Source organism: Lissotriton helveticus, chromosome 4_2, assembly GCF_964261635.1.
Source record: "Lissotriton helveticus chromosome 4_2, aLisHel1.1, whole genome shotgun sequence".
In the NCBI taxonomy this organism is placed as follows: Eukaryota; Metazoa; Chordata; class Amphibia; order Caudata; family Salamandridae; genus Lissotriton; species Lissotriton helveticus.
Window position 1 is genome coordinate 138,136,551 of NC_136064.1, and position 15,501 is coordinate 138,152,051.

The following is a 15,501-nucleotide window of genomic DNA, read 5'->3' on the forward strand; positions in this document are numbered from 1 at the left end:
TCCCTCTTCTCAAGTGAGGTACCCCTCCTATGAGAAGAGGCAGAGGACCCGATCGATGTACCAGAATTAGTAGATTCCACTGAAGGTGATCTATTCCTTCTTGGCACACCACCAACTCTGCTTGGGAGGACAGTAGTGTGGTTTGTTGTGCATGCATGTTATGTTGGCATGGCTTGTTAGAAGTTTAAACACCATTTTACCTTTTGCTGCTTTGCGCACGACACTGTGTTTGTAAGTTAGCTTTCACGAAGGTCTAACACATGAGAAAAGGTTTTTGCTTTTGACTTCCCTAGACTTACATTGTGCCCGTAGTCTGCACACGTCAAGGTTATCAAAACATGACTGCTGTTTTTCGGCATGTTCGAGTAACGCTTTCTAGACACATCAATTCGGCAGCTGTAAGCCAACTAAGATTCTGGCGCCTTTATTGTATACACACTCGCCATGATTTCACACACTAGGAAGATTCTCGTTTCCAGGGATGCAGATCCAGATGTAATTCATCCTTACTGAGTGGACAGGTAATGGGGTCCCCCAAGATAAGCCCAAGAGACCTTCTGTAGTTTATAATCCATAGTTCTAATATATGGAGGGTGTTTTAACTAGGCGCTCATGGACCTATTTACGCAAGCATCATAATATGCTTTCTCCTTTTGTGTTTTATGGAATTGTAACCATGCTGACCATATTATTGTTAATCATATGTCTGCTTATGTTGGCTAAAATACCGCACATAAGATCACGTCGTTAAAATAAATATTTTAACCTTACCGTGTATCTTCTTTACTCCGGTTGTGGACTGGTATGAGAGTATATCAAACGAGTGTTCTCACTTCTTACCATTCCTGAGATTGTACTAAGTCGCATGTTCTAGGTTGTCTAATCATTGGTAGCTTTGCTATAGGATGAAGAGCTAATGTGACACTGAGGATAGCTGGTTGGGGTTCTCTAGGTACTGAGGTGAGGTTCTGGCACACCACAATTCACTAATGTCCTGGGTCTCTGGCCACAGTTCTGTGGAGGGACAGAATCCTTGCAAGAGTGGTCTACTCCTTATTGGCACACCACCAACTCTGCTTGGGAGGACAAGGGGAGGCCCATTTTGGCTTTCCTCATCTGCAGGCAGATCTGGATTCCCAAGGTCTAGGTCATTGTCACATACCTGATTTTCATCATTGTCAGAGTCCTGGTGGGGCAACCTACCAGGGTTCTCTTCCTCTGATGTATCCACCGCATTGACTACCCTCTAAGGGTCTGATGCTTTCTTAAAGTCATCCAGCATTAACACCTCTATAAGGCGTTGGGTATTAGGATGTTGTCCTGGCCTCAATTTTCTCATGGCACACAAAGTCCTTAACTCTTGGAAAGGAAATGTGGCATACTTAGATGTCTGTTCTGGACTGACATCTTGGACAGACCCACTGGGTCCCTCCTTTGAGGACATGACTCTAGTGAGGTGAGGTGTATGCACCTACCTACACTATTTGGTTTCCTACTGAACATTTCTTGAGTTGTAGAAAGGGTGCGCTAGGCCCTCGACACACAACTCAAACTTCAGTAGAACTTACTGTATTCTAAGCTTGAATTATATGTACCTATGGTATCTTCAGTGATTTTTCAAATGATATTCTCAAGATTATCTGGTAAACCAATGCAAGCTGGAATCCCACACGCTGCACACCAATGTGAGAAGTTGGCCTGGCATATGATGTCCACTATTCTTGTGGGCAACTTGCACCAGTCCGAATGACCCCTATTGATGGTAGGTTAAAGAGAACCTTTATAGAAAGCTATCCTAGTGGTAGCTGTGGAGAGCAGCCTTCAGGCTAAATATTGAAGGAATGTAAAGCAGCTTGTTTTACCAGTCTGTAATCTCTTGAATGATGAAATGAAAGTACACCACACAAGGTATATATATAAAATATATGTATTTATTCTAAACACAACCCCTCTAGCCTCTTTATGAGGCTAGAGGCCAAAGTACAATACAAGGATTTAAATAGCACACAGTAAACTAGCACATTATACATTGTGCCCTAGGTGCCTCACAAACCATATACTAAAACAGTGGTATAAGAACCACGTGAGGGATAAAAGTGAGGCCTAGGGCCTGTAGAACCGCTGGGGCAACCAGGAACCACCCAAGGTAGGGACACAGGAGAATCACGGGGGACGCGTGCTGTGTCTAAACACAGCTGTGAATCACTATTGACTTCTATGGAGGCAATATAAGTTACACTTTTAAAGATTAAGGACACTTGGGAGTGAACTACGATGGAAAGCTTTTAGACTTAGACACTTCGAGAGTCAAGACCCATGGGAGCACTGGAGTACTCTTCATGTTACCTCACCCAGGGAAGCCGGGTGCATATATGTCTTTTGGTGTCGGGTTTCGTCGTCGATTCTAATGGAGAGCTGCGAAGAAGCGCTGCAGGCGACCAGAGGAAAAGTGTTCGGTGGATCCAAGGGTGGATCGGAAATCTGAAGAACCTGAAAGCAGAGGGGACAGAGTCTGGGTCACTATGTCGAGTGCTGCAGCATTGGAATCAGGATATGACCCAACAAGCCTTGGCCACAGCAACCCACGCAAGATGACAAGATTGGCTTTGGTGCAGACCAGCAAGGTCTGAGGGACTCCCCCTTTTGAGGGGAGTCAGAGCACATCTGGAGCAACCAGGAAAGCTCCAGAAAAAAAAGATTGTCCTTAGTGGGGACCCACTAGCCAATGGACTAGGGATCGCGAAGGAGCCTCAAGCTGCGGAGAATAAAACAGGCCCACAGAACACTCTTGGAGTGTAGGCCTCTCAGCTTTGGTGCAAAAGTTGCTCGGGCAAGAGCAACAAATAGCCCAATGCACAACTTCAGGAAACTTCGGGAAGTAGGTGCACTTGCAAGCTTGCAGGATGTCCAGGAGCTCCGGTCCCACGTCTCTCGTGATAGCTACAGGTCTCAGCTTTGCTGGGGACCCGTGTCAACTTCAGAGATGTCTGGAGGTCCATGTCCTGTGTCGCAGATTCTTCGGGATCCGGCTGGAGCCCTAATACACTAAAGCCTGTCTGGGGAGGTGCTGGCACCTCCCTGGACAGGAAACCTATTGTCCAGGCCTCCCCTGCCAGCAGGAGACCAGACTCGTGTCTGTGGCAGCAGCATCCATATAGTGATGCTGGGGCTCTCTAAAATATTTACCGGGTATATCAGTGTACATGTCTTCTCCCTCTAGAAGGGTGGAATTCTACCCCCACCGCCGGAAATGGTGGGGGGTATGATTCCAAAGAGTTTGACGCCAAACACAACATGTTTTGATGCAGCCAAACCAAAGTTAGCATTTACTGCGAGGTTTTATGCACTTAAGAGTATATGGTATGGCTGTATCACAGAACAGCTATAAGGAAGGGTTTCTGAAAGCTGCATAGGGGCTCAGCTCATGCTAGGGTACCCTCCCACACAAAACCAAACACTCTGCCTTCCCTATTGTCAAGGCCTGCCATAGGAGTAACTTATAGGTTAATATGTGTCTATGTATATAGGTAGATATGGGTACATTATATCTAAGTAAGGGGTGCTTACACCACCTTACCCAGGCTGCAAGTGCAGACTTGTGGTGCCATTTGGAAAGCTGCGCGGGGTGGCATAATACATGCTTCAGCCCCTGGTAGGCTTATGGGGTACCTTTGCCCTTGGTACCTTGGGTACCATATACTAGGGGCTCACACGATAACTCAGTAACCAATCTGGTATGTACTTAAGTACAGGATATCAATTTAGAGAGAGAACAGCTAGGCTGTGGTCCTGATTAGCAGGGCCCAGCGAGACTAAAGTTGAAAAAACAGTGAAATACAGCAAAAAGGGGGGGTAACCATAGGAAGCAGACCCTACTCTCCTACAGTGTGACAATAGGAGCCGCCCACCCCTGAACAGACCATGACAAATGGGGACTCTCTGGTTCGGTATAAGAGAAGGTGGTACACTGCAATACAGTAGTTTTTTATTCTTATATGTTTTCACTTGTCCGCGCATGTAGTGTGTACTTGTGTGATGTCTCACGCGTACCCTGATTGCACATTTAAGTTTTACATACTTTTATGTCCATGTTTTATTAGATATTGATAGCCTACCTTAATACTATGATTTATCTTCACATGTTCTCAGGTAAGTTAACCATTGATTTGACAAGGTGAGGTATGTCCTGAGTGACCGAGTTTCCAGGAACATGGTGGCCAGATAAGGAGTCGGCCGCAAGCTTGATTCTCTCTAGATATCGACTATCTAAAAGACCAGACTCAAATTATATGCGTATTCAGGATATTATTTAAATGTTTGAATTCTCTGGAAAGTGGATGCGGTGACAAACACTAAAAACCTAAATACCTGCCTTGTTCTCCCTCTTTGCTGTCTTCCTCACGAATATGAACGTGAACGAAGATGTGTGTTAGTTGAAGAAATGTCTTGATCTCTTCACGTAGGACTGACCCGTTTCTTTCACTGTTTGTTTTCTCACAACGTGGCTGCTGCTGACCGGGCGGCTGCTGCACCGGTGGGAGGTATTACGGGGCTGGGTGAGCAGGCTTGGCTAAGCCATGACTTCTATTGTTTTGTTTGTTTTTTTCTTCCCTGATGGGCCCAGTCCTTTTTTCTTTTTTTCTCTTTGCAACTAGAAACTTCTGTGATGGTTGAGGAGCTACCTTTTGGATACCTGGTGTCCCTGATGAGCTCCAGCCCCCTCTTTAGAATTATTTATACCTCTACATACCTTTATTGTACCAAGGGCTACTTGGGTTAGCATATGGTGCTGTCTGGCGCATATGGGGCCCTATGGTTAACACATATGCGCAGTTACAACCTTACTGCGCACAAACACAAGAAGATTTATCCAACAAGTTGGAGCTTGTATTAACTTGGCACATGAGCCCAAAAAAAGTGCCTTTGTTGGTTAAAGAGTCAAAGCTACCGAGGAAACAGAGCGCCAACGTTAAAGTACCACAGAGGGTGAAACCAGAGGGGAAGTTGCCTGCAACATCTACGGAGCGGAGGACACAACAAACCAACAGGTACACATTGCGAAATAAATGTAAAGGCATTAATGAAACTTACTTGGGGCAAAAAGACTCTCCACCAGTCCTCTCCCTTCAGTTCTCTCATACATTAGTAGTAGCGCCTCATAAGGACCGAACCCCCAAACAAACTTGTAAAAATAATCAAGACGCCAATATCACTGCTTTAATATGGGGGTGATATAGACTTAAAATAACTCCTTCTGTAAGATCCTTCTTTAAGGTCAGTGGGAGTGTCAATTCATCAACTATCGTCAGGAGGGTGTTAGACCCCCTGGGCGCTAATAACACCATGAATCAAAAAATGGTTGAAGAACTACACCAAACCTCTTGTTTGCCCCTGGCTAAAAGGGTTTCAGGTTTTGGAGGTGGATGCTCCATCCATTGAAGATCCACCCGTTAGCCAGAAGGAAAATCAACCCACCCCATCTACATCATCCGTGACATCTGTGTCCCTAGTGGCAGGGGGGGCAACTGCAATACCTTCAGGGCAAGATAATATAAACACATTGCAGACATTATCAGAAGAAATCAAAAACAGATTTGCCATGTCAGGAGCAAACCAAGTGAACATTTGCGATGCTTGTGAGAATCTTGAGAAGAAGCTCACAGACTTCACTGATAGGAATAAAAATGTGGAAACCTCCTCAGAAGGTATGAGAAGGGAAGTTACTGACAAGGAGATTTCGCATTGCAAGGAAAAGAAAAAAGCCCTCCAAGAAACAAATTGAAATCTTAGAGAATAATTCGAGACGTAACAATCTAAGGCTCCTGAATGTCCCAGAGGGGAAAGAGGGTGAAGACTTGAAGGGATTTTCTATAACTTTGATTCAAGAAATAATACCAGAAGCTGGGGAATTAGATCTACTTCATGATATCCAACAAATCCACAAAGACCCTTTTAGGTGGAACCCTAACAGAGACAGATCTAGAAAAATACTAATCAACTTCAATACATATTCTATTAAGGAAAAGATACTCTCAGAAGCATTAAAAGTAGGGTCATACACTAAAGACAGATTGTCATTCTGTATTCGCTCTGACGTATCAAAGGAAACCCAATAGCGCCAGTGTGGGCTGGGCAGGCACATACAGGAGCTCAAATCTTTAGGGGCAACTGTACAAATTAAATTTCCTGGCACATTAAAAATAATGTGGAACAATAAAATGCACCTTTTTAGAGACCCAGAGGAAGTGGAAAGATTCATTAAGCAGATTAAAAATAAAATTCTCAAAATAGCTTGAGTCCATACACACATATAAAGTATCTCGCTGGAGAGATGAAGGCCTCTGGGCAGCTTCTATGCCCATTTTGGTCACAAGGAGGGTTCCCTTGGGTGGGTGGGGTTTCATGAGAATGGGATAAGAACGCACTGTATCTATTCTGTAACTTGCACCTGGGGATGGGAGCATTGGGAAAAAAACAACAAAAAAATAAAAAGTATATGCGAAAATCCTTTGGACAACAGGAAAAGGTGCTAGAACATGGTTAATACAGATAACAAGCCTACCTTGAGGATACTCAGTTGGAATATAAATGGGCTAAGAGTAGCAGATATACGAAGGTGAATTTTACAACTTCTTAGACAATCTGAGAGTTATAATATAATATTGCAAGAAACCCACCTGCAACAAAAAGAATGGGAGCCAATACTTAAACAACATAAGTAGATATACCAGCTTGCATGTACCACTCAGAATTGCAATATTAAAGGAGTTGCTATCTTGTTTAAGAATTCAGCTCATGCAAAAATTATAAAAAATAGTCTCAGATCCTAAAGGAAGATGGGTCATTGTAACAGTAAGGATATAAAGTCAGAACTACTCTATGATGAGCTACTATGGCCCGCATATAGACGATCCATCCCCATTGCATAACCTATTTCAACAAACATTGAATGATGATTATCCAATCCTTACGGCGAAGGATTTTAAAACTTTGCTGGATCCCGAACTAGATCAATCCACCCCTAGGCCAACAGTTAATGCTCCGAAAATGTGACCCTTATACAAAAACATCATGAAGAATTTAGGATTAAAAGATCCCTGGAGGCTAAGAGCCGGGAGAAAGAAGGAATTTACACATCAAAATAAAACATATGGCCATGCATCTCACAGACTACTATCTCATCGACCTAAGATTAAGCATTAAGGTTAAATCAGTCTTTCATCACCCTGCCTATTTATCTGACCACGCCTCAGTTTAGAGATATTCACAGAACAACAGGGGCCTGAATTTAGATGAAAAATGGATAGGTCTCTATTAGGAGTATTGGAAATACAAATTTTTTTTACCACGATACGCTAGAATATTTCCAATTGAATGCTGGCTTTTCCACACTACGAGTTATATGGGATGCATATAAAGCCTACATTATAGGGAAAATAACTATTATTCCTCACATAGGAAGAAAGATACTGGCAAAAAATTGAAGTGATAGAAAAGAAAAGAAATTCTTGGCAAAAAGATCTTTATGTTGCAGGTGACCCAGCAGTGGTGAATGAGATTCAAACACAAATTGATGAGGGGAGAGAAGAGCTTGAGGAACATCTGGAAGGTATAGTTAAGAAAAAAGTGGTTTGCTAGTAAATTGGCGCATTACGAGTATGGGTAGGGGTGTGGGAGGTTATTGCATTGTAAAACTAGTGGAGATCTAGTTAGAAATTCAATAAAAGAGATAATCTTGGAAGGGCAAGATCTGAGTTATACTGATGATAAGGACATTGGGACTGCCTTTGTTGATTTATTACAAAATGTATATAAAGAAAAGAGCTCATTGTCAAATGAACAGCTAACTAATTGGCTACTAGACGATCCCCTTCCAAACCTCACCTTAGATAAGGCATCTCTACTTAATAATCCGATTACATCTGAAGAGGTATCTAGCAATAAGAAATCTAAAAAATGGGAAATCGCCCGGCCCCGATGGGATTCCCAGCGAACTATACAAAGCGCTGGCAGAGGAAATCACTCATTCACTAACAACATAACTTAACTCTTTATACATAAATAAGGAAAAAGTTTCAGAATCTTGGAATGTGACCACAATAACCTTTATATTAAAACCCCTTAAAAATAATCATGCCAGCAGCCTCAGTAGTACATGGGGCTGTCATTCGGCCAGCCCCTCTGATAGTGCAGCTCTTACAGACTCACCAGTTTCTTTGGAGTGACCTCTGCGGGATTGTTTGGCCAGAGATATGGGCGGAGCCAATGCCAGCGCACTCTCCTTCTTCTCCTCCAACCACCAGTCTGAAGAAAAGATAGAATCCAGTGTGAGCGAAGGAGCTCTGGAGGTGCTTGTGCCTGGTGAGCAGCACTAGTGCAAGCCACACCAAACCAAACAGGCAGACCACAGGCAGCAGTAAAAATTCTGTCAGACAACAGTAGTGCAACAATCGATGCGTCACACGATTGATAACCAATCAGCATCCAGTTCACAGCTCCGCAGCCTCGTGAGCAAATGATCCCTGATCCCTGATTGTGTGATGGTTTATTCACCAGGACAAGTTTTGCATCTGGTTGTGAACATTTTCATAAAAGAAAAACATTTGAATTGGTTTTGGGTGAATCAATGTAACTATATTAGTGATTGAGAAACTCATATTTTTGGATGTCTTGCTCCATATCGCTTCTTGGTCCTGATGGTGACTCTCACTAAATAGGTGTATTAGGGTTGAAATGTTTACAAAATAGACTAGGGAAAGGAATGCAATGATGTTGTGCATCGCACTCTCATTCAGAGTTATGTTGTGAACATGTGTATTCAGGTCAGCCACTGGTTGTCTACAGATGCTTTGTATATAGCGCCTGCTCACTTTAGCTCCCTCACTCACTTTCCCTGTGTCGTTTTCATTGGAGTACCTTTTTGCCATATAATGTCTGCTGGGGTGCAGTGTCTTCATATATGTTCACTTGTACTCGTGTATACTCATTTTTACTTTGAGATGTGTCAATAACAAATACATTTGATTGATTTCTTCTAAACCTAATTAATTGAACTTTTTTTAGATTTCACCTTGGAAGTTGAGGCCTACACTTCCCCCAAGAGAACCAATGTTATGTCTTATTCCCCACAAAGAACAAGCAGGTCACAGGCCACAGATCAAGATCTATCAAGCAACAGTAGTGCAAGCCACACACACACACAGCAGGAACAGCAAGAGCAGCAGTAGTAGTGCACAACAGGCATGCAACTGGTGGAAGCAGTAATCCAAGAATCTGTATGACAGCAGCTGGATCATGACTACCCTCTCTCAGACACAGTAGGTCCAGTGTGAGAAGCAGCTGTGCAAGCGTCACCAACACTGAAAGTAATGATTATGTTTTGAGCCATGCACAATTCAGGATGCAGGCACATTCTGTGGCTCATCCTTCGGTGAACACAAGCTTTGATATAATATCCTTGCTGACATTGGACTGAAGGCATCCTGGTGGATTAATTCCAGAGCTCTCACGTGGCCACCTTCTGGGGCAATGCATCATGTTTTTTAGTTTTGTCCTGATGAAGAACCCCGTGGATGTTACCACTCACACATGTTGAACAGGGAGCCGAAACGTCAACATTTCAGAAAACTCTACGGAAACTACAAAACACGCAGTTAGGGGACAGGGAATGTCAGTGCCCCAACACTCTAATGGTGTAGAGCACGGGTACTCATAGTACGGCCCGCGGGCCGTCAGCAGCCCGGCAAGCCTTCCCTGGCGGCCCGCGGACTTTGCAGACATGTATCCGTGTTTAAATGCTTTTTTTTACAGAGTGTCAGCAAACACCCCTGCAGCAGCGCGACTCAGACTGCTGCTCTGTGGGGGCCGGGCGATTCCCGTCGTAGTCAGGGTGCGGCTGCAGGGGGCTAAGAGGTGACATAGCCTCATTAAAATACGAATGGTCTTTTGAAGACCTGTGAAGTGCTCCGGTGAGGCTGTATGTGTGTGTGTGAGCCCTGAAGCTGTCTCAGCCCGGGCACACATAGGCAAGGTGGAGGAGGGAGACAGGGAGGGAGGAAAAGGGAGGGAGAGAGACAGGGAGGAAGAGGGAGAGGGAGGGAGAGGGAGAGAGAGGGAGGGTGAGTGAGGGTGAGGGAAGGAGAGTGAGGGAGAGTGAGGGCAGGAGAGTGAGGGCAGGAGAGTAAGGGCAGGAGAGTAAGGGCAGGAGAGTAAGGGTGAGGGAGAGTGAGGGCGAGGGAGAGTGAGGGCGAGGGAGAGTAAGGGTGAGGGAGAGTGAGGGTGAGGGAGAGTGAGGGCAGGAGAGTGAGGGCGGGAGAGTGAGGGTGAGGGAGAGTGAGGGCAAGGGAGAGTGAGGGCGAGGGAGAGTGAGGGCGAGGGAGAGTGAGGGCAGGAGAGTGAGGGCAGAGTGAGGGCAGGAGAGTGAGGGCAGGAGAGTGAGGGAGAGTGAGGGAGAGTGAGGGCGAGGGAGAGTGAGGGAAGGAGAGTGAGGGAGAGTGAGGGTGAGGGAGAGTGAGGGAAGGAGAGTGAGGGCAGGAGAGTGAGGGCAGGAGAGTGAGGGCGAGATAGAGTGAGGGCGAGGGATGGTGAGGGCAGGAGAGTGAGGGAGAGTGAGGGCAAGGGAGAGGGAGAGTGAGGGTGAGGGAGAGAGGGCGAGGGAGAGTGAGGGTGAGGGAGAGTGAGGGTGAGGGAGAGTGAGGGCGAGGGAGAGTGAGGGTGAGGTAGAGTGAGGGCGAGGGAGAGTGAGGGCGAGGGAGAGTGAGGGCGAGGGAAAGTGAGGGCGAGGGAAAGTGAGGGCAAGGGAAAGTGAGGGCAAGGGAGAGTGAGGGCGAGGGAGAGAGAGTGAGAGTGAGGAAGAGCGAGGGAGAGTGAGGGAGAGGGAGAGCGAGGGCGAGGGAGAGTGAAGGCGAGGGAGTGTGAGGGCGAGGGTGGGCGAGGGAGGGCGAGGGAGAGTGAGGGAAGCAGAGTGAGAGAGGGAGAGTGAAGGAGAGTGAGGGAAGGAGAGTGAGTGAGGGAGAGAGAGGGAGACAGAGGGAAGGAGATAGGGAAACAGAGTGAGGGAGAGGGAAACTGAGGGAGAGGGAAACAGAGTGAGGGAGAGAGAAACTGAGGGAGAGGGAAACAGGGAGAGGGAGACAGAGATGGAGAGGGAGACAGAGTGAGACATTCAGAGTGAGTGAGACAGAGGGAGAGAGGGAGTGAGACAGAGGGAGAGAGTGAGTGAGACAGATGGAGACAGAGAAACAGAGTGAGAGTGAGGGAAGGAGAGTGAGGGAGAGTGAGGGAGAGTGAGGGCAGGAGAGTGAGGGCAGGAGAGTAAGGGCAGGAGAGTAAGGGTGAGGGAGAGTGAGGGCGAGGGAGAGTGAGGGCGAGGGAGAGTGAGGGCGGGAGAGAGTGAGGGCGGGAGAGTGAGGGCGAGGGAGAGTGAGGGCGAGGGAGAGTGAGGGCAGGAGAGTGAGGGCAGGAGAGTGAGGGCAGGAGAGTGAGGGAGAGTGAGGGCGAGGGTGAGTGAGGGCGAAGGAGAGTGAGGGCGAGGGAGAGTGAGGGAAGGAGAGTGAGGGCAGGAGAGTGAGGGCAGGAGAGTGAGGGCAGGAGAGTGAGGGCAGGAGAGTGAGGGCAGGAGAGTGAGGGCAGGAGAGTGAGGGCGAGGGAGAGTGAGGGCGAGGGTGAGGGAGAGTGAGGGCAAGGGAGAGTGAGTGAGAGTGAGGGAGAGGGAGAGTGAGGGTGAGTTAGAGAGGGCGAGGGAGAGTGAGGGTGAGGGAGAGTGAGGGTGAGGGAGAGTGAGGGCAAGGGAGAGTGAGGGTGAGGGAGAGTGAGGGCGAGGGAGAGTGAGGGCGAGGGAGAGTGAGGGCGAGGGAAAGTGAGGGCAAGGGAAAGTGAGGGCAAGGGAAAGTGAGGGCAAGGGAGAGTGAGGGCAAGGGAGAGTGAGGGCGAGGGAGAGAGAGTGAGAGTGAGGAAGAGCGAGGGAGAGTGAGGGAGAGTGAGGGAGAGGGAGAGCGAGGGCGAGGGAGAGTGAAGGCAAGGGAGAGTGAGGGCGAGGGAGGGCGAGGGAGGGCGAGGGCGAGGGAGAGTGAGGGAAGGAGAGTGAGGGAGGGAGAGTGAGGGAGAGTGAGGGAAGGAGAGTGAGTGAGGGAGGGAGACAGAGTGAGGGAGAGAGAGGGAGACAGAGGGAAGGAGGGAAAGGGAAGGAGAGAGAGGGAGACAGAGGGAAGGAGAGAGGGAAACAGAGTGAGGGAGAGGGAAACATAGTGAGGGAGAGGGAAACTGAGGGAGAGGGAAACAGAGTGAGGGAGAGGGAAACAGAGATGGAGAAGGTACAGAGATGGAGAGGGAGACAGAGTGAGACATTCAGAGTGAGTGAGACAGAGGGAGAGAGGGTGTGAGACAGTTGGAGTGAGTGAGACAGAGGGAGAGAGGGAATGAGTGAGACAGAGGGAGAGAGGGAGTGAGACAGAGGGAGAGAGTGAGTGAGACAGATGGAGACAGAGAAACAGAGGGAGAGAGAGGGAGGGAGACAGAGAGAGGGAGAAAGAACGAGAGAGAGAGAGAGATGTGTGTATGCCGGGTCTGGTGGCTCAGTGGACGAAGGCGTCCGCTGCAGGGACCTGTGATCAACCTCATGGTCACAGTTTTTTTTGTTGTTGCTCTAGCCCCCCCCAACCCCCCCACTGACCCCGCCCCCACCGGTGCGGCCCTCCGACATAAACCACACGGTAAATTTGGCCCCCGAGAGAAAGTTTGTGAGTACCCATGGTGTAGAGGATTGGATCACAGCTAAGTTGTTATATACAAAACTTTGAAACTTTCCTTTGAAAGGAACGTCAACATTTTACATTTCTGCACTTTTCTGATCTGCACAAGCACCTTATTTATCACCGTTGCACCAGAGAATCCTGTTTTGAAAAAATAATTCCTCAAAGATGTGTCATAATTACAGTAACTAGTATTGTTGAAATAAATTAGATGAAACATTGAGGTTGGTGCTCTTTGATTATTGTATTGAATTCAAGTTAATACAGAAGAAGAACTACTGCTCACCAGATCAGAGCACTAAATAGATCTGAAATAGAAAGGACAGACCCACTTGTGATAATCTAACCAGGTTCCGAGAAACACAGGGTTTCCCATCAGCTGTTACACTCACACACAACAGGCAGACCACAGCGACAGTGCAGGACTTTGCCAGGCAACAGGTAGTGCTTGAGTAGCAATAACACAAGCCTCCATCCAACACAGCAAGTGCAGCATGAAGAGCAGTAGTGCTGGTGAAACCTCTGTCTCATGCACAGTGGGTAGAGAAGGGGTGGCACAAGTAGTGTGAGCCACTGTCAGACACAGTCGATAAGTATGTGCAGCAGAAGTGCAAGCCTAGCACTGACAGAGTAGGCATTATTAGTGCAAGCCTGCCCCACACACAACTACTACCGCACAGGGACAAACATGCAGGAGCGGCACAGGTGAAGCAGAAGAGGTGAGAAGCTGAACGGAATACAAACAAGTATCTACAAGGCTTTTCGTTGGTTAGTAGCCCTACGTCGTGTGTAGTTCAGACATTTCTCTCCACTCCATTCTCCGGCCGATAGCTGAGTGGTTTACATGGGGGACTTGCTCCTTTCAGAAGTGAGTCAGTGGCTTTGGCATTTTTCACGACCAACAGTCTCAGAGCAACATGCAGAAAACAATGCCACAAGATGACGTAGCTACAAACCGAGCGCCCACTTTTGCTCCGCTCACACCTATTTTCACACTGCCTTACCTTGGGAGGGCTGGGTGCAGGCAAACACTGACCACTTTTGCGTGTGAAAAAGGCCGCTTTATTGACATCACAAAATTTCCTAGCCAACCACCTTACAAAAATAATTCCTCGCTATACATCCAGAAAACAAGCCCCTATTCCACCCCCACATCTATGATCCCCCAAACATGCCCACCCTACAGCTAACTCATTAACTATATTGCATTTCAAAATTTCTAAATTAAATTCCCCCTATGTCCTATGAGTATCTATATAAACCTATAAGTAACCATATGTCCTAAAGTGACATTTTAATTACTTGCCTACCCTCACATGGATCCCAACTGGTAATGCCAAGTAACTTCTGCCAACTCCTGTCAAACTTTTAACCCGTTGTATGCTCATGACGAGCTCAGCTCGTCATGGCATACAGCTCTAGGGTGCTCATGACGAGCTAAGGTCGTCATGAGCCCCACCCACGGGGGGAGTGCTGGCACTCCCCCCGTGGGTGCCCGATCTACATTATTGTCACAAGGAAGGCAGGGGAAGACCTTCTCCTGCCTCCCCCGCCCCCGCCCCCTCCCTCGCCCACGTCATCAATGACGTCAGTGCGCGAGGCGCGCTGACGTCATTGGAGGTTCCCCTTTCTCTTCCGAAACGCAGGGAAGCCATTTGCTTCCTGCACGTTAAAGGAGAAACAGGTAAGTTTGGGGGCTGGGGCGGGGGGAATTCAAATGAAAAAGGCATCGGGGGAAAGGAAAGAGTTTTCCTTTCCCTCGATGTCTCTTTTGTGCATTCCTGCTGCACAATCGTGCGATCGTGAAGCAGGAATGCCCACTGGACACCAGGGATTTTTGTTTTGTATTTTGACGGTGTTTGTTTGCTCGGGGAGCAGCCCCTTGGGCAAGGTCGCTCACCCTTTTGGGGGCACTTAAGTTGGCTTTGTCTGGGGAACAGCTTATTAATAATTATTAAATTTACGATGACTTTTAGCAATGCGCAGGGGAGTGGCCCCTTGGGCAGGGGTCACTCATTTTGATGGCCATTTTGCGCAGCCCTATTGTTTTTTTTGTTATGGGGAGCGACTCCTTGGACAAGGGTCGTGCCCCTTTTGTGGAAAATAAGAAGGCTTTGCCTGGCCCATGGGGGGGCACATTTTTTTTTACATTTTATTAGGATGTGCTCGGGAGTGGCCCCTTCGGCAAGGGTCACTCCACTTGGGGGCCATTTTAGGAAGCCCACAATGTTTTATTTGTCTAGGGGAGTGACCCCTTACACAAGGGTGTCTCCCCTCTTAGGGGCAATTATGAAGGCTTTGTCTGCCCCCCTGGGGGGGGTCAAATATAATTTACATTTTAGGATGTGCTTGGGAGTGGCCCCTTGGGCAAGGGTTGCTCCCCTTGGTGGCCATTTTAGGAAGCCCACATTTTTTGATTTTGTTTTGGGTAGCTACCCCTTAGGTAAGGGTCGCTCACCTTTTGGGGGCCAGCCTTTTTTCTTTGTTTGACCCCCTGGGGGGTAGATTAACATGTTTTTTAATGTATGTGGCACACTGTGCCAATTGAGTACATCTAGTGGGGAGTGGCCCCTTGGGCAAGGGTCACTCCCCTTTTTTGGTGCATATATTTTGCCTTGCCATTTTGGTATGCCCATGATGTTAGGTTTTAGTTGGTGTAGCTCACTCCAGCCTCCCAGTTCAGACATGGCCATATGCAAAGTAGTCTGACCCTATGCCTCATGGGAACAGTCCAGCCTGAACTGCCAAGCCA

The 15,501-nt window shown here is 47.4% G+C and overlaps 1 protein-coding gene across 1 annotated transcript in view; it reads right to left on the bottom strand.

The window, feature by feature from the left end:
* The window catches only part of LOC144752267 (apolipoprotein L1-like), a 383,520-nt gene that overhangs the window by 276,619 nt on the left and 91,400 nt on the right, over positions 1–15,501 (bottom strand). Inside the window, exon 3 of the mRNA XM_078640278.1 lies at positions 8,209–8,304. Within this exon, the coding sequence (XP_078496404.1) occupies positions 8,209–8,304 (96 nt within the window). The remainder of the gene's footprint in view (positions 1–8,208; positions 8,305–15,501) is intronic.